Source organism: Drosophila montana, unplaced genomic scaffold, assembly GCF_035044405.1.
Source record: "Drosophila montana isolate Dmon_TW-CO22-7 unplaced genomic scaffold, ASM3504440v1 contig_3733_1, whole genome shotgun sequence".
Classification (NCBI taxonomy): Eukaryota; Metazoa; Arthropoda; class Insecta; order Diptera; family Drosophilidae; genus Drosophila; species Drosophila montana.
In genome coordinates, this window is record NW_026998620.1 from 5,753,434 (window position 1) to 5,771,595 (window position 18,162).

Here is an 18,162-nt window from a genome sequence, read left to right on the forward strand (position 1 = left end):
TGTTAAATATTTTGAAGTTCATTTTCAAACAATTTTGTCACATAATAAATATTTAATCATCTATTTTGCTAAAAAGACTAAAACAAGTTTTAACTCGACCCACAAACATTCCAAAATTTCAATTGCAACCCCTAATTGTCATGTTGGACTTTGACATTATGCGACGCGTCCTTTTATTTACCCAAAATGTCAGTTCAAAGCACTTTGAACGACACTTCTAGTGGCCGACGCTGACCAATCATAGAGCAAAACAATAATTGTTTACAAATTGTTAACGTGCTGCTAGTCCGTGGCGATGATTGTCACTTTTGACATGTTACGCCCCCCCCAGCACCAGCGAAATTCCAGGTTATCCTCTGTGCTCAGAGTGGTTGTTGTTGCTTCTGGGCGTTGGCGAGGAATCCGCTAAATAAATAAAAACCACAAATCATGTTAAAACACAATGCACCGAGTGCTGAAGTGTCTTTGATTTGCATATCATTTGTGGACGCCTCTCTATAAAACCGCCAATAACACGGCAATCCAGCTTAGTTGACTCAAAATACTTGGAGCGTCCATGTCACTAGTATCGCTATATAATGCCTGCCAGGTGTGCGGCGACCAGAGCTCCGGCAAGCATTACGGTGTCTCCTGCTGCGACGGCTGCTCCTGCTTCTTCAAGCGCAGCGTCAGGAAGGGCACCCACTATTCCTGCATCGCTGTGAAGGGCAACTGTGTTGTGGATAAGGCGCGTCGCAACTGGTGTCCTTTCTGTCGATTTCAGCGCTGCCTGGCTGTGGGCATGAATATAGCAGCCGTTCAGGAGGAACGTGGTCCGCGTAGTCAACAGGCGCAGAGCGCCCATGGCCAGAGTCGTCGGCTGTTGGCAGTGACGCCTCCACCACCTTCACCAGCTGGGCAGACGCTGCACTTTCAGATACTGGCACAAATTCTGGTAACATGTCTTCGCCAAGCGAAGCTGAACGAGCAGTTTCGGCTGCTGGAACGCGCCCAGCAAGATGCCATTTTGCAGGTGGTCTGGAGCGAGTGTTTCATACTGCGAGCATCGCATTGGTCCCTGGACATAAGTGCCATGATCGAAAGCTGTGGAGATATGCAGCTCAAGCTGCTACTCTCCGAGGCGCAACAGCTGCGCGCCGATGTTATGGAACTCAATTTTCTAGAAACGCTTATTTTATGCCGCAAAGGTGGGTTGCGCTGGGTCTCATACATAGTATCCGTTGTTTTATTACTTGTACCCTTGCAGAACTGGCATTAAACGCCGATTATGCCCTGATCTTAGAGACGCACTCCAATGGTGCACTTTGCTCCTTGGCTCGCTACACACTCCATCGATCCCACTGGTTACGCTTTGGTCAACTATTGCTCGGATTACGCCAGCTCTGTCTGCGGCGCTACGATTGCGCCCTGTCCTGTATGTTTCGCAACGTTGTTAGGGATATTTTGAAGACAATTTAAGTACAAGAGCTTCAATATTAAGTATCCAAAAAATATACAATGATACAATGCATGATATTTGTTGTTGTTGTTATTATTATTGAGTAAATTTTGGCTATGAATTTGCAATGTCCAACAATGCGTGCTAAATCCCAAAAGTTAACTTCTTTATATTTTGTAATACATTTTAGAATTTACCGGCTAATAAAACTAATGCTGGAGGTATGCTACAAGTGGCAATTGCACATAATTTGAGATTCATCGATTTGAACTTTGCGGGGTTGTAACAGCTGTTTTGCTGTGTTCCGTTTCCATGCATTTCACTGCAAAACGTCTGTTAATGAAACACAGCTAATTTTCTCTGCGCCAGTGTGACCAAAATATAAAAATGACGTGATACCGAAAAAGGTTTTTTTAGTTTATTAAACAGTGTTTACTTGAGCTCGCCGTTCGGCATTTAGAACATTTTATAAAATAAACTCGTGGCCGCGCGTAAAAGTTAACACAAATATGGCAGATGACACCAATGAGGATAGCTGGTTGTACGGCACATCGAATCCAGACTCAACGACCAACGAAATATCAAACGGCAGCGATGCATTGGCGGCGGAGCACGAGGCACTCGCAGCAGTGACCGGTGAGAAGCCTGGAACTGGCGCGTTGCCTGCCTTTCCCAAGGAGGAGCTGCTCGAATATGCCGAGTTTGAGGATCCCGCCCAGGAAATGGAGGAAGATGAGGAAGCGTTGCCAGATACAACGGACGGCAATGCACGAATAGCGTCCGGCGCAGACCCTGGCGGCAGTGGATTGGACGACGCTGGATCACAGGAGGATGCTGAAATGACAGATTTGATGGAAGTCGCGCCCGGTACAATGCAACGCAAAGAGCGCAACGGCTCTGGGTCCGACGATGACGACGATGATGATTCTGATGATGATATTAATGTGGTGATTGGCGACATTAAATCACAACCCAGCACGTACAACATTAAACAACGACCCAATCTGCTGGCAGGCGCAACAGCTGCTGACAAAGCCAAGCCAACGGCTCAGGCCGGCAAGTTCAGTATCGAGGACTTCGAGGGCGCTGGCACCATTAACGGCGTCGCCGTGCACGAGTTCAGTATAGACTCGCTGGAGGAGAAGCCCTGGCGCAAGCCCGGTGCTGACATAACCGATTACTTTAACTATGGCTTCAACGAGGAAACGTGGCGCGCTTACTGTGAGCGCCAGAAACGCTTCCGCGTGGCTGAGAGCGGTGTAGGCCTGGCCAGTCTAACTCAAAATGTGAATCAGAGTGCCACGTCGATGGGCATGCCCGATGGCGGCAACGGTGGCAATTTAAGCGGGCCCATGGGCATGGGCGGTCCCATGCATCATCACCAGCCGTTGGTTGTCTTGGGCGATGGACCCATGCAAATGCCGCCGCCAGGGATGCCGCCCATGATGCAGCATCAGCCGCGCCCTGGCATGGGCATGATGGCGCGACCGCCACGTCCCATTTCTACGACTGGGGGCGTCAAGGAGAATGCCATACAGGTGATGACAGCAGAGTGTCGTGAGTATTCGCGCGGTGGCCTGGGACCTATGGCACCCAATTTCCCTCCACCGGGTGCTGCCGATGAGCCGTTCTTCCATGAACCAGAACCGTTCGACTATGGCTACGAGCCTACCCAGGAGTCACAGTGGGGCAATGATAACGCCGGCTGGGTGCCCACTGGCATTAAGGAGCTAACACCTGGCCCCGCACACCACCCGCCCCAGCAGCAACAGCAGCCGCCGCCCCAAATGGGCGGACCCCCGGGAATGCCGCAAATGAATGTACCACCACCACAAATGGGCGGACCGCCACCACAGCTGCGGGGACAGCATGCGCCGCCCGGCATGATGCCGCCCAACATGCGCATGCCGCACAACATGGGTGAGTGCTGCAATAACTCAATCACAAATTTCAAATACTTATTTATATTTTAAAATTTCATCCATACAGGCATGGGTCCGCCGCCAGGCATGATGCGTATGCCGCATAACATAAGTAAGAACCTTGTTAGTCTTGCTTCCAAACTGTTTATTCATGTATTTTTCGCATTTATCATGCAGGCATGGGCCCACAGCAGAGGATGCCCATGGGTAGCAGTAGCGGTAATAGCAGCAACAGCAACGTGCCAGCCGCATCTTCCTCAGAACGCAGATCAGAAAGTTACGACGAGGATCGCGAGCGGCGGCGGCGAGAGAAGGACAAGCAACTGAAAAAAGAGCAGGTATATTTTATTAAACCCTATGAATTCCAGTAAGCTACGAAAACCAATGCAGCAGCTTGCTTAACTTGACGTAGCCCTTGTTTAGAATTAATAGGGCCTTTCGTATTTCCGAAACTGGGAAGAAGTTGACAAAAAATGACAACAACACCGTCTTTTTATTCTGTATCAAGACAACTGTCATATCATGCAGCCTAGTCTATCAAATTTGAATCTATTGATTAAACTACCCTTCTACCAGTTTGTTTTAAGATTACAGTACATAAATCTTAGTCGCTTGATTTATATTGATATAATCTATAGCTTTTATAGGTCGCATCTAAACAAAAGCGTTTAAGCATTTGTAAGCATCTCAATTACTAAATTATACTGTTGCTTTGTTTTTTCTAGCTACGTAAAGACTTTCTGGACATGCTGCGAGAGCGGCACGATATTGAGCGCCATACTCGCTGGTATGACATTAAGAAAAAATTCGAAACGGATCCGCGTTATCGGGCTCTGGATTCGGCCTATCGCGAGGAGTACTTTGAGGATTATTTGCACATACTAAAGGAGGAGAAGCGTAAGGAGCGTGAGCATAAGGAGCGCGATAGGGAACGAGGCAATCGCGACAAGGAGCGCTCTCGCGATAAGGACAAAGACAAGGAGAAAGAGAAGGACAAAGAAAAGGACAAGGATAAAGATAAGGATAAGGAGAAGGAAAGCTCAAGGCGCGAGGGACGCTCGCGATCGCGTGACAAGTCCAGTCGCCGGAAATCCAAGTCGCGCGAAAAGGATCGCAGCGAGCGCAGCAGCAAGCAAAGCATCTCGTCAACATCCAACTCGTCCAGTCGAAGCGAGAAGAAGAAATCACATCGTAAAGAAAAAGAGGAGGAGGAATAGCATTTATTTAGATATTATATGGAAGAGCATACCGTTCCTTGAGCTGGCTACACACACATATGCACCAATACACAAAAACTCAAAAAATGCAAACAAATAAAAAACACTTCCATTAATAAAAACCTACAACTTAAGCAAAACATACAATTGTAATTTATTTGATGGCGCTTTCAGCATTGTCAAATGAATAACTTACTTTAGCGGCTTATATACAAAATTGTAAATTTGATGATTAGAATAACAAGTCATAGCTTCGCTGGAAATCGCAGTCGGACAACCCAGTCAATACATTGTTAGTCTTGTTGCACCTGGACAAGAAGGGTTTCCTATGGAGAGACAAAATTCAGGGTCTTAAATATACTGTGGCCTTCAACTGTTTTTCACTAAACGAGCCCGGACTTAAGATCATTTTTAGCTGGAAGTTTGTATGTTTACAGACACCGATTTTTGTTTGTTTTAAAAGTACCCTTCATGAGAAAACAAAGCACACCTATTTCTGGCGACAGCAACTTAAGGACAATTCCCTCACTTCTCAAGAGCATCTCGCAATCCCTCTCATACTCTTTTGCCCTTCCCTGAGCCATCATCATCCGCCTGGATGACTAGGAAGAAGGAATGTACGGCATAGAATCCAGTATTAGGGTCTTGTTTAGACTTCCGGATCCCTGCATTCTGTTACAAGAGGAGGTGACTGATATCCACAAAGGAATCGCAGAAATTGCACACCTGAGAGTAAGGCGAATATATTTATTTCGGCAGCCAAGCAGCTATTAGGTCTGTTTTACGTAAGTGATAGGCGAATAAATTTTTGAGAATTTGCGACATCTTTTAACACAATCAATTTATTTGATCTAATAACTCCCTTTCTCTCTACCTCTCTCTCAATAGGGGATTGCCATCAATCTGCTTGGAGAATCATTTAAAACATAATATAGACTCAATGCTGGTAATGCCTGTAATATAGTCAGATATCCAGCTGGAATAAACTGGAGCATATTTATTATATTCCGTTTTAATAAACATGTCATACACAATCGTGTGGAATTGGTTTGAAAGTTGAATTATGAACATGCTTGTTTAAGGGCCAGTGATTAAAAGTGGCGTATGAAGGCTTTTCTGAATACCAAATAAAAATTTTTAATATTATCGGTATCAAATTTCCCATTAATAGTATTTAACAATACCGTTCAATTTATTTATATATATTTTTATTTGTAATATAACCGTTTATTAATATTCATGCCAACTTTAAAGGTAACAGCAAAAGTGTCAGCTTAATTAACACAAAATAAACGCGTTCGATGTAAATTAAGAAAAACAACAAAACAAATAAAATAAAAGCTGGTAAATAACATGCGTTTTTTTAGCTTTGACATAATTGACATTGGGTTCTGTCGTAGTTTGAGCCGGTAATTAAGATACAATTAAATGAACAGAATTTTATTTTTTAATAAACAGAAATTAAACAATAAAATATTTGCACTAATTAAACATTTTTTTTGTTTGGTCTTAGAGCTAAGCCTATGTAGGTTATAAAAGTTTTGCATTAGTGAAATTGATTTAAATTTGAATTATATTCCAGTTAATTTAGCTAGACTTACATTTATTAACTGATATTTTTGATTTTCTAGCTGTTTTTATGAAATATTTATATTTATATTTATACTTGACACAGAGGTTGAGTAGTTTACAATCCGACTAGACTACCAAAGAGCCGCTACAAATAGACAATAAGATCAACTCTTGCGGATCATTAAACACATATATTTTACCTTCGCCACAATCTAATGTACTTTTCTTGTTATACCCTTGTAGCGGGTATTATTATTTTGTCACATAATGTCTAACATATAGAAGGAGTCCTCTTTTCAAGCCCAATTTACCAATTTCTGTCCGTCTGCTTTTATGCAAACAAGTCTCTTAGTTTTAAGACTTGTTCTGTTTGTGTGTCGAACTCTGCCAGCTATTGTATTATTCAGCTGTCATAGAAAATATATTTCAAGATAACTTGTCCCCAAACTTGGCATTTACTAGTTTTTATATGAGCTATGTCTTATCAACATCAGTGTACCATGTTAATAATCGGTCGTGGGATGAGTTTTTGTATATAACAAACGATTTCTTGACGAAACCTTAAAATTACGAGCTTCACTTTCCATTTAACATTCATGTAAAAACTTTATCAAACCGGATTAGTATATCATATGGCTCCCATAGGAACAATTGATCAAAAATAAAGCTTTTGTATAAAAGCACTTCAAAGCCATATGTCTACAAGGGTATTAAATCTGCGGCGTGCCGTAGATAGACGTTTTTTCTTCTTGCCTTTGTTTTGTTTTATAAAATAAACAACGATTGTCTTTAGAAAACTAAATTCACGTATTTAATTCTTATTTGATATTATGCTTGTCGCCAAATACGTTCTTTAATATTTTAACAGTATCTCAACTTTATTTACATACTGGTATATATGTATGTATATATATGTAGGTATATTTTCAATACTTCGAAAGGAACTTCGTGTAGAATTGAAAACACATTCGAGTGAGTGAAAGAATCAGCCCGACATTTTGATCAGATATAGTTTTTGTTCAGTTCAGAAATTGCATGTAGTTGATTATACCATATAAGTAGTTAATTATACTTTTGATTAGACTTACACACAAAATTGATTAATACTTAAGATGGTTACCGAACCGAATCTTTATACTTACTAACCAGATACAAATAGAATTTAAATATTTTTTTATGACAATTGTCTCTACGGTATTCTAACATTTATACTAAATACGAATCATGCGAATTGTTATTTCGTATTATCAATTTAGATTAAATCAAATATAAGGCTACTTTCTACTCTCTTTCGTCAGTTTTCCATGGGGCGAATCATAAGAAAATAAAGCTAGTTAGGAAATTTAATTGGCTACAATGTCTAATGTCGATCCAAGCCAGTTTGAATATCCGTATCAAATATATCGATCGCGGGACATTTCTAATCTTGAACTAAATTGTACTTTTATTTTGCAGCTGGAACCAAGTTTGCCTGCATCGAGGTACTTTACTTTGCACATCACAACACTCAAATTCTCGGACACTCACATTAAGATGGCCTCGGACCTAAAGCTTTATAAGTTACTTGGCGCAGAGGCCTAAACTGTGTCCTATCTGCTCAGCAGCTGCTCCACGCTGAGGACTATCTCGGGGCCGGGCCTGGCGGTTTCCTCTGGCGCATTGGGGCTGCCGCTGCTGCTGCTGCTGTTGTTGTTATTGTTCTTGCTGCTTCGGCTGTGCGCATCCAGGCCATTCAGAGTGCGCGACGGTGCCGGCGAGGTGGGTGCCGAGAGCAAAGGTGGACTCAGCTGGGTGGCCGGAGCGGGCGGGGGTAGCATCGGCGGCGATTGCGCTTCCTGGGTGGAGGGTGGACTGCGATTTAGGTTGCTATCGAGACTGCTGTGGTGTTGCGAGGAGGCCGGCGATAACGGTATTTCCTCAATCTTCTCCAGATCCTGCGCAATGGAGGTAGAGTTCTGCCTGTGCGCCCGTGTCAATGTGCCCTTCGGACTGCGCGATGTGTCGTGCAGCATCGGTATCTCCAGCATGGAGTTCTTGCTGGCAAACATCAGGGCTGCATAGTTGTTCGCCTGCAGCGAGAGCTGGTGCTGGTGCTCCACCTTGGCCTGCTGGTCGTCACGGTCCAGGCTGAACTGACGGCGCAGCAGGCGACTCGAACCGGGCTTGCTGTCAAACTTCGAGGAGCTGCCACTAATGGAGCAGCCCCCACTGCCAGGTCCAGTGGCTCCAGCGACGCTGCCACCGCCCGCATTTCCGTACAGATATTTGCCATCATAGAACTGGGATAGGTTGCTCTCGCTGGGACTGAGGCATTTATAGTGATTATACGGTGAGCTGAGATCCATCATTTCCTCAATCTTCTTATACAGCCGGGAGCTAGACCCGCCCGTAGAGCTGGGCAAGCGATTAAAGCTGTTCGGATTCAGCAGACTATCCGGCGTTAGTTCAGACAGCTTCCGCGACTGTGGACTTGTGCTGCTTGGCGTTTTGCTGGGAAACTCGGGGCACAGCGTCGGATTTGGGCTAATCGTGTTGGTGGAATTCGAGTCCAGCGAATACGAATTGGGCAGATGGCTTGAGCACATGTCCGTGTTAGCGGGTGGTGTTATCTCCACCTTGACCTCCACCGACTCACCAGCCAGCGAAGAGCTCTGCGAGGACGAGGGATTTGTGCTGTTGCGCGATTTGTTCGCCTGCGCCTTCAGTGTGATCGAGTTGCGTATTAGGGATTCGTCCAGTCTGTGGCCAAATATTTGGTATTAGTTTTGTATAAAACGAGCACAGTAATTAATTTTGTTCACCTACCCATGCGACTCCCTGAGGTGCAGCGTGTTTTAAATGACACAATGAATATTTTAAGAAAAGGGCTTTTATTTTTAAAATTAATCAATTTAAAAAAACCTATTGCCATTTAACTGATATACTCTAAGATATAGTCAAACAAGTTAAAAAGTTCTTTATGAAAATTCTCGATAGCAAAATTATGCATAATCTGAGCTACTCTTTGTTGTTCCCAAATAAAATGATATTTTCTGATAATCGCATAACGTTAACTAATTTTTCCAAGTGTATTTTTTCTGATCTTTTGACAGTTAATGGGTTTATTTATAATTTGATGATTGACTTACCCAATGGGAGGTGGCACAGGTAGCGGCTTGTCGAATCCCTTTCTGCCCAGCAGCCAAAACGTGTTCATCATGCCTTTGCCCTTGATATCGATGAGCCCGCGAGGTTCTATGGAATATCCACCACGGGCCTCCAAGCGATCGCGAGTCTCTTGCGACATGTGAATGCGCCAGGAGGAACCTGTGCAGCGCAAGTTGGAGTAATATGTGATGCGTGTATATTTATGCAAAGACAAGTGAAATGTTACCCGTAGATTCCATTCGGGAGGCCGTATTGACCGTATCACCAAACAGGCAATAGCGCGGCATCGTTAGACCCACAACGCCGGCACAGCAGGGACCCGTGTGCAGACCAATCCGTAGCTGAAGCGGCACGCCCGGCAGATGCTTGACATTGAAGCGTCCGCTTTGATGCAGCAGATCGAGCGCCATGGTGGCTATCTGCTCGGCATGATCGGGTATCTTCACCGGTAGCCCGCTGACCACCATATAAGCATCTCCGATGGTCTCCACCTGAAGGCGCGACATTCCAATCTCAAGATGGTTATATAATACGATATAACACTTACCTTGTAGACATTGTAAGCATTGATTGTTGCGTCGAATATTGTGTAGAGGTCGTTGAGCAGATCCACCACCTGCACGGGACTGCAGTGGGCTGCGATTGTTGTAAAACCAACAATGTCGCTAAAGTATATGGTGACATCAGAGAATTCCTCAGGATCGACGGCCAGGCCCATCTTAAGTTTCTCGGCAACAGAGCTGTGAATTAATATTAAGTTAATTTACAGTACACATTCAACTATTATTATGTACTTTACCTTGGTAACATGCGAATTAGCAGCTGCTCAGTCTTCTTTCTTTCAATGTCCAGTTGCTCGGTGCGCTCGCGTATTAGCTCCTCCAGATTGTTCGAATACTTCTCAAGCATTTGGAACATTGTGTCCACAAAGTTGACTTTACGTCCGTGATTGAGCATCTTAAAGCGCTCGTAAACGCTGTGAATAATATGAGATTTTATACTAATCTAATCTCAAACTCATATGAGCTTAGTAGTACCAAAAATTTGATAACTTTTTTGTTAACTTCCCACAACTAATATTTAAAACATCATTTAAGAAGATATGTTTTTTTGCTTTGATTTGTGTAAACATTTATGTTTCATAATTAAGGGTCGAACATTTTATAAAGATGGGAATATAAACTTGGAAGTTTTTCAAGAATTAGTTTCCCATAGTGTGGGGCAGAGGGAAGAAGAGGCACAGCTGAAGTCGAAATGTGTATTTTTTTGATATTTTTTTATATATTATATGTAAAAGGGAATTCGAATCCTTGTGACGTTTTTTTTTGGCAGTAGTTACCCGTATCCCATATACATAAAAATTCAACATAATAATAACTCTTCGGGCTAGGTCACAGTTTACATAATAGCTGGCATCCAAGTGCAAAGAGCTGGTATTAAGAAGAGTTGACCCAGGTCGTTTATATGCCCCTCATGGCATTTCCCACATCTCATGAGATTGACCTCCTTGTTAATACTTACGAATTGAAATCAGGTCGCATTTCGGGCTGTTCGGCCCAACACTGTCGCATTATGTTGATGGCCTCTGGCGGGGCAGCTCCTTTGGACACTGAGGGCCTTATCAGTGGCGGTGGCTTTTTGATTTTGGCTATAATCTCGTCCGGCGAGAGTGAGAGCATGCAGTAGGGTTCACCACGGACAACCACCTCCTGCATAATGATGCCGAAGGAGTAGACGTCGCCCAGCTGTGTGCCCATCTGCACACGTCCGTGTAGATTATGATGATGATGATGCTGCTGTTGCTGCGTTTTCATGGTGCGCAGCAACTCGGGCGCCGTCCACAGTAATTCCTTAGTGCTGCGTGGCAAGGGCGACAAGCCCTGCGACTCGTAAAAGGAATTCAGACCATAGTCGGTTACCTTGAGCACCCATCTGGCGTCGACGACACAGTTTCTGGACGTCAATGCACCATGGATGCGAATGGGAGAGGCGTGCAGGTAGCGCATGCCGCGTACCAGATCGGTAAGCAGACTAAGACGGAAGGACCAGTCCAGCTTAATCTCATCCATAATAAGCACATCCTGCAGTGAGCCGCGCGAGCAATAGTCGAAAACCATGGCTGTGCGATTCGGATCCGATAGCCAGCCAATTAGTGGATTTATATTCTCGTGGCGCAGTCCGTGCGCCATCACCAGCAGATCCATGGCCTTGGAGCGCAGCTCTGTGGATCCATTCAAGTTTATCTCCTTGAGCTGCACCAGATCGCCATTGTAGCGGGCCCGCATGTCCAGATGTGCCGGCTTATGACGCGCCAGGCTGCCCGTGGCCGTGGAGCCACTCTTGCCATTGACAGTCGCCGTTGTGGCGGCTCCTCCAGTTCCAGTTATGGCACCGTTGTTGCCAGCTCCTGTTGCGCCGGGTATGACAAAACCCAAATTTTTTAGCGAGCCAATGGAGCCCTTGAGCAGATCCGGCTTGTCCACCTCGGGACCTCCGAATTCCTGTAGCTGTTGTAGCCAGCAGCAGAGCATCGCCTCGATGCCCTCGTCCACCTGTGAAAGCTTATTTCATTTCTGGGTAGTATATTCAGGTGAAAGCGTTGACTTACGCGACGGGAGTCCACGGGAAATACAAAGTCACTGGCCGAGAGCACAATTTTGTTGGGTCCCTTCGACAGTCTTTTGCGTAAAAAGTAGTTTCTGGATATTGGTCGAAAATGATGAAGCGATTAATTATTAATAATGGCGAAAACATGCAATGCACAGCTAGTTGGACAAAAGTTAAGAGATGTAGGATAAGGGATAATTACATGTTATTCTAGTAGGGACAAACATGTTTAATTGGCTAGTCAACCCAGAGGAGTCGATTTCGCCCGTAATTAACTTATGAATAAATATAACACCGAGCATAACTTTACATAAATTAAAGAGGGCATATTAATCATCAGGAGTCAACTAGAGTATGAAGGCAGCCGCACACTAGGATTCCGGTTTAATCCATGAAGGTCATATAACAAGAATAGTTTTTTATACAGATTTAATTCTCTTTTGATAAATAGAATATTGTGCTAACCAGACGCACGAGGTATACTGAAGTGTAGGTCGTGCAAGAGATATAAAAAGGGTCCTCAATCGCATTCGACCATCGCTTGTAGTTTACGATCAAGAATGACACCAGATATTTAAGTTCAATCAGCAAGCTGTCAAGTATGTAAGAAACCATTTCAAAATTAACAAGGTTTACTTGAAACAAAGAATGAAAGGCATCAATGTCGGCTTTTGATAGATTACAGATTATATTTAAGACGCAACTTTACATTATCGGACGACACTAGTATTCCAGATTCTGGGACACTATCGAGGGAATGTAGTTGATGATAATAGTAAAATAATGATAAAAGATCAGAATTTATAACAGGAAGCGAAGACTCTGAGCAGAATACTCCGTAATGCTTGAACGAATCAACGAATTTCTGTAAAATAAATTTTTGGTTCTATTATACGTGTGTGTTCTGATACGGCCTATAAATAACAAAGGAAGCTGATTACTGATCGATACCCTGCAGAGAATTCTGTTTGGTGTTAGGGATAAGGAACACAATCTTTCTAAAACTCCTTAAAACAAAAAAAAATAAAACATTTTTAAGCCCACAGTGAAGTTAAATATTTTTCTGATTTGTTCTTGTAATAAGTTAATATACTTTAGATTAAATTGAACAATTTCATGTAAAGTTTATGATTCGAATTAAACCAATCGACAGCCTTTAATTAGAGCGGATTAAAACTTTCTTATAACAAAAAGTACAAAAAGTACTTGATTTATGTATCTTGTATATTTTTAGTTCTACTATCTATTTTATACATTTTATATCAAAGACACTCGTCCAAAATTGATTTCTTTGGGTCCCATTCTGCCATTCTGCGCCATTTTCTCATTATCCCATCAAAATGTATTATATTTCGACACCTCTTTTGTTGGGTGTGTTGTTCTTGCTACAAAATCAGGAACAAATTAGCGCTTACATTCGAATTTCGTTTTAGATTTAAAATGAGCATATCTCTGATTCTTGATTTAATTGTAAACACAAATTGACTAGTATTTACGTTCGCTGTAAAGTGTAATGGAAATGGCAATCAAACAATTAGCAACTGAGTAATTGCTTTATTTATTATTTAAACAGTTGATTTTTAAAATACATAGCCACATTAGCATAATTGTTTGAGCTTTAAGCTTCATTAAGAGATTGTTCGTTAGTTGGAGACTTGTGGATAAAGTTCCAGTTGCTGGAAAAGTACAAATTGCAGAAAAATAAATGAGCTTTGCTACTGATTTAGAGTCAATGGCTTTTGAATTGATTACAATTTCTTTACAAAAAAGAGTAGCGTGTGCCTGACTAGCAGATACCCAGCACTCTGCACCAAGCTGTCGTTCCAAACTATCTTCGATACATACTACTATGGAAAAATCATTCTGGGATAAATTGAGTGTCAGGTGTCTTTATGAAATTATCGTAGCTTGAAAAAGGCTAAATTGTGTTTTTCTTAAATTTGGTGGTACTAGGGAAACTCAGAGATATGCTGAAAAAAACTAATATCAAAATCGATTTTTACTGATGACGACTTAAAATCTAAGCTGCGCGTAATTAAGTTTCAATATGTAAGACTCGGTTTTTCTTATATTCTGTCAGATCGAGGCTTTTATTTATATGGCAAGACGAATAGAAGTTTGACGAAGAGGCAGACCGTTAGACCGGCTCCTTTTGCCTGTAACATAAACATGCTCAAAGCAGCATACCTCAATTATTTCTAATTTGTAATGAATACAGGGTATAAACACTTAAATCAATTAATTGCCATTTACATTGGCGCCATTCAATATATGCTACATTCTGTGGCCACGTTTTTCATAATTATGCCAACATTTTAGTACAATCTGCCGGGCTGGCTTAAAATTCCCATTTTATGCTTAATGTAAGCATTCGAAAGTCGATTAGCCAAACAAGTTAGCTTGCTGTGAGCAGCATTTAACTGAATTATGCCCTGATTTGTGCCCGTTGTTATTTAAGCTTAGTTGGGGTCCTTTGTAGGTTATTTGTTGCATGCTTGACAAAAACTGGACTTGCAGCAATTTTACGCAACAGAAACAAATACCGAAAGCAACTTTATAGTTAGCTTAATTAACTGTAGCTTGAAATCACGCAGATTCATTTTTAGTTCTGCACCAGCTTTTTTTTAACCATGAAAGTGGGTAAAAGATGGTTTTATGATTTTGTGCAAATTATTGTAACATAAATATATTCCTGATCCTTACGACAAGCTGAGGAAAGAGTATGCGTCGCTCTTGGAAATTACAAAAGACAGAGTCTTAAATTTTAAAATAAATATTCTTTAAAGACATTCCTAGAATATTTATAGAAGGAGCTGACCTTCATTCCTGATATCTTTTCTATATCCATAATATCGCCAAATATCAATTTTAAAACCAGTTTTTTTTTTAGCGTTGTGTGTATATAAATGTCAAAATTGGGGGAATGTGTGGATTATTTTCCAAAAAAAATAATAGTTATGTGACCCTTTTGGGTAAGGGGAATCTCCTTGTCGGGCTTGTTTTTATGCCCTGTACCCATTGTAATTAGCAAAATATTATATAAAATAAGGGGTACAGGGTACTTTGCAGTCGAGCACAGACGACTAAAGTATGCTTACATGTCTTTTTCAAATTTACCCTCACCCTGCAATCAACATCTATTAGCCTAGTCAGTCGTTGGCTCTTGTGGTTGAATCTAAAAAACTTTATTTTCCCAGTTGCGTACATACTTTCAGCTAGTTGGTAATACAAGACTCGCTGGCATTAGCCGGAAAACCGCACGCCAGCGATGGAAAAGAGCAAATTCATGCAACAATTGTTGGGCCAGAAGTTTGCCACGTGGCCAAGTTGAGTAAGGTTAAGTGTATTATGCGCATTAATGGGCTTTATCTAGACCTAGTCGAAACTCTTTGGGCCCACGTGTAACGGCTGTTAAGTAGCCAGCCCCAAAGCCATTAAAGTTTTTCTATTTACGGCACAGCTTACGGCTTAGCCACAGAAAAGTTTTACCTGTCCGTTAACCGAGCTGATAATCAACGGGATCGTTCAGCATAAAAACACCTGCGCGTGAGCATCATTTATGTACCCTATCTTTTTTGGGCACATTGAAATGCTTAAAACATATATTTTCGAAGGAAGTTGTTTGGTTAGACTTTTTTCTGATTCAGCTTTTCGCAAAAGGTCCTTGACAGCGAGGCTTCAGATCCGGTATCCACAGTTGAAAAGTAATTTTAATAAATAATAAACATGTTAATATAATAATAATTTTTTAGTAATAATTAGAAATAATATTAACAAAAATTATATAAGAAATACAACTAATGTATTACCATTAATAATTGCTTAAAAAGTGCTAACTGATCGATCTTATTAAGTAACTCGGCTCCATCGGAATGAAAGGGTATTCGCCTTGGGCACTGCTTGTTTTGCATGTTTCTGTTTGTCTTGCCCTTTTTCAGTTTTGGTGTCCGGTCGTGTTTTTCCGTTTTGTCCGGCGTACGCTAATTAAAACTTCATGAGTTGCATTTTGAGCGTCGGCGAAAATAGTTTCTGATGACTGTGGCTTTAAGTCGGACATGTGGCCAATTTAAAGACCTCGACTTTAAAATATAATTGCAGCTGCAATAATTGAGGCTCTCGTGGGAAGTGTTGCTCACATGTCAAAGAGTAAATGATTTGTTTAACCGCACTTGACATGTTTGTTTCCTGCGATTGTGTGCGTGTGTATCTGTGTTTTTCTTTGACGGTCCGAGTGTGTGTGCGTGTGTGTGTGTGTGTGAGTGTTTGCGGTGTATAAATGTCAACTGCCAGACGACAATTTAAATGTGCGGTGCGTAGCTTATGCTACGCTTTGATGAATGTAATTAATTAAATGTTCGTTTTAATGGACGACCAGGTGTGCGTGTGTGTGTGTGTGTGTGTGTGAAATTCATCTGTGGCGTGTGTATTGATTTTGCTTAAATGATTTTTGGCTAACCAGTTTGTAATTTGCATTTAATGCTATGCGATTTGGGATAATTGAAGCACGCAGTTTGAAGGATTTCAAGAATGCCATTGAGTGCTTCCTTGTGATAAGAAATTCGTTTATTGAAGTGATAAATTGAGGACTATGTTATTAGTTTCAAATCAGTTGAGTTGTTTATTCCAAGCTATAAGCCTTAATTGAGAATGCCAATAAAAATGTAAAGCAAATTCAAATTTAATTTATTCATTTGCATGCCTCACTTAATACAATTAAAAGCTATTTAATTATGTCTTGTACATAAACAAAACAGACATTTTTTCTCTACAATTTACATCCCCGAAAGTTTCATCAGGCAACTAACAGCCGAAAAGGGGGGAGAAACCGAGAAAAATCCTAATGATGAAAATTAAAATGGAAATTGCTACGCGCAAAATATTTTACGCCCAAGTCAATTGCGCTGAATTACGTGGGCGAAGCTTTAAAAGGGCGAAACTGCCTTTAAGGCGCGCTAATTGACTATGCCTATCTTTTGTGGTTTTGGCAAATGTAACCTGCCGGATAATGATCTAAAATAAGCAAATATTTACAAAATATTATACATATTAAAGGAATTTCAACCTATTAAGCTCAACTATAGATGAAATCGAATCGCATTTATTACTAACCAACAAGAAAAGTTGTTAGTTACCTTAGTGGTAAGCAGTATTGATTGTATAATATATTGGAATACATTTTTTTATAAATATTTATAAATATCTGCTTGGTTTTTCCCCTAATCTTTGAATAAGTATATGGGGTGATGGGATACCAGAAACGGGAAAGTAAGGATATCTTCGCACCGACATTTCTCTTTTGCAAATATCTGAGAATAGTGCAGCTCGAAATTGCTGAGTTTGTTGAAATATCTTTGAAAACAGAATATTTTTCTATATAAGATCCTACTATTCCACCGATAGCAGCTATATTATGTAGTGGTCCAATGTTGATAAGATTTTTATATACATTTAGGGGGCAGAGTTAAATTTATAAATGCCAAGTTTTAGTAAGATATCTTCATAAATAAAAAGTTATCCATACAACAACCTAAGTTTCGACCGATAGTTCCTATGGCAGCTATATGATATAGTGGTCCGATCAAGCCGGTTCAAGCCGACATATATACTGCGAGCAACAGAAAGAGGGACGTATGCAACGTTTCAAGACGATAGCTTTAAAACTGAGAGACTTGTTCGCATAGAAACAGATAGACAGACATGGCCACATAAACTCGGCTGTTGATACTGATCAAGAATATATACTCTTTATGAGGTCGGAGATGACTCCTTGATTTCAAGAGAAAGTTTTAATACCCTTTGCATGGGTTTAACATCGACATCTATCATTAAACTATTTTAAATGCCTAAAGGTCCATTTCTCAAAATTAGCATGAAATATTATCGATAGTTATTAACGACTGTCTACTTTAGTTTAAATGATCGATTCTTAATCAAATATTATTTTCTGGTTTTCATTAAAACAAGCAAGAAATTAGTGGAAATCATGTGATTAAACTCTTATCAATGTCGGACTACTAAATCATAAAAGCTCTATGGGAAGAATACGCCGAAAATATGTTTTTGTATGGGAACATGATCTGTTGTTTGAGATACATATCTTCGCCAAACTTAGCAAACAGTCAAAATAAAGTTCTTGTATTAACCACTTTTCTTACGATTTGTATCATGCTTCTTGCATATGAACAAACGCTTATCATAATCAGACTATTATATCATGTAGTTCTATAGGAAGAATCGCTCAAAACCCAATTTTTGTTCT

At 41.1% G+C, this 18,162-nt stretch overlaps 3 protein-coding genes across 4 annotated transcripts in view; 2 read left to right on the forward strand and 1 right to left on the reverse strand.

The window, feature by feature from the left end:
* The first annotated feature begins 556 nt into the window (after positions 1-556).
* Hr83 (Hormone receptor 83) lies at positions 557-1,503 on the forward strand. Its single transcript, XM_064694866.1, has 2 exons — positions 557-1,187; positions 1,247-1,503. The coding sequence occupies exons 1-2, from the start codon at positions 557-559 to the stop codon at positions 1,456-1,458; spliced, it is 843 nt and encodes a 280-aa protein (XP_064550936.1). The 3' UTR covers positions 1,459-1,503.
* Positions 1,504-1,852: 349 nt separating this feature from the next.
* Fip1 (Factor interacting with poly(A) polymerase 1) lies at positions 1,853-4,858 on the forward strand. The gene is made up of 4 exons (XM_064694013.1): positions 1,853-3,358; positions 3,428-3,472; positions 3,538-3,698; positions 4,086-4,858. The coding sequence occupies exons 1-4, from the start codon at positions 1,948-1,950 to the stop codon at positions 4,575-4,577; spliced, it is 2,109 nt and encodes a 702-aa protein (XP_064550083.1). The 5' UTR covers positions 1,853-1,947; the 3' UTR covers positions 4,578-4,858.
* Positions 4,859-6,045: 1,187 nt separating this feature from the next.
* LOC135436671 (uncharacterized) overlaps positions 6,046-18,162 on the reverse strand; it is an 84,063-nt gene continuing 71,946 nt past the window's right edge. Inside the window, exons 8-15 of one of the 2 annotated variants that reach the window (XM_064694354.1) lie at positions 11,905-11,995; positions 10,818-11,848; positions 10,096-10,272; positions 9,844-10,036; positions 9,523-9,787; positions 9,278-9,455; positions 8,955-8,966; positions 6,046-8,888 (exon numbers count right to left, since the gene is read on the reverse strand). In XM_064694354.1, coding sequence (XP_064550424.1) covers positions 7,739-8,888; positions 8,955-8,966; positions 9,278-9,455; positions 9,523-9,787; positions 9,844-10,036; positions 10,096-10,272; positions 10,818-11,848; positions 11,905-11,995 — 3,097 coding nt within the window. In that variant the 3' untranslated portion in view covers positions 6,046-7,738. The remainder of the gene's footprint in view (positions 8,889-8,954; positions 8,967-9,277; positions 9,456-9,522; positions 9,788-9,843; positions 10,037-10,095; positions 10,273-10,817; positions 11,849-11,904; positions 11,996-18,162) is intronic. The other variant, XM_064694355.1, reaches the window with a different exon arrangement.

Coding starts and splice junctions, on each gene's coding strand:
- Hr83 (XM_064694866.1), top strand. CDS start 557: ATGTCACTAGTATCGCTATATAATGCCTGCCAGGTGTGCGGCGACCAG. Junction 1,188..1,246: donor GCTTATTTTATGCCGCAAAG/GTGGGTTGCGCT, acceptor GTACCCTTGCAG/AACTGGCATTAAACGCCGAT.
- Fip1 (XM_064694013.1), top strand. CDS start 1,948: ATGGCAGATGACACCAATGAGGATAGCTGGTTGTACGGCACATCGAAT. Junction 3,359..3,427: donor GCGCATGCCGCACAACATGG/GTGAGTGCTGCA, acceptor TCATCCATACAG/GCATGGGTCCGCCGCCAGGC. Junction 3,473..3,537: donor GCGTATGCCGCATAACATAA/GTAAGAACCTTG, acceptor TTTATCATGCAG/GCATGGGCCCACAGCAGAGG.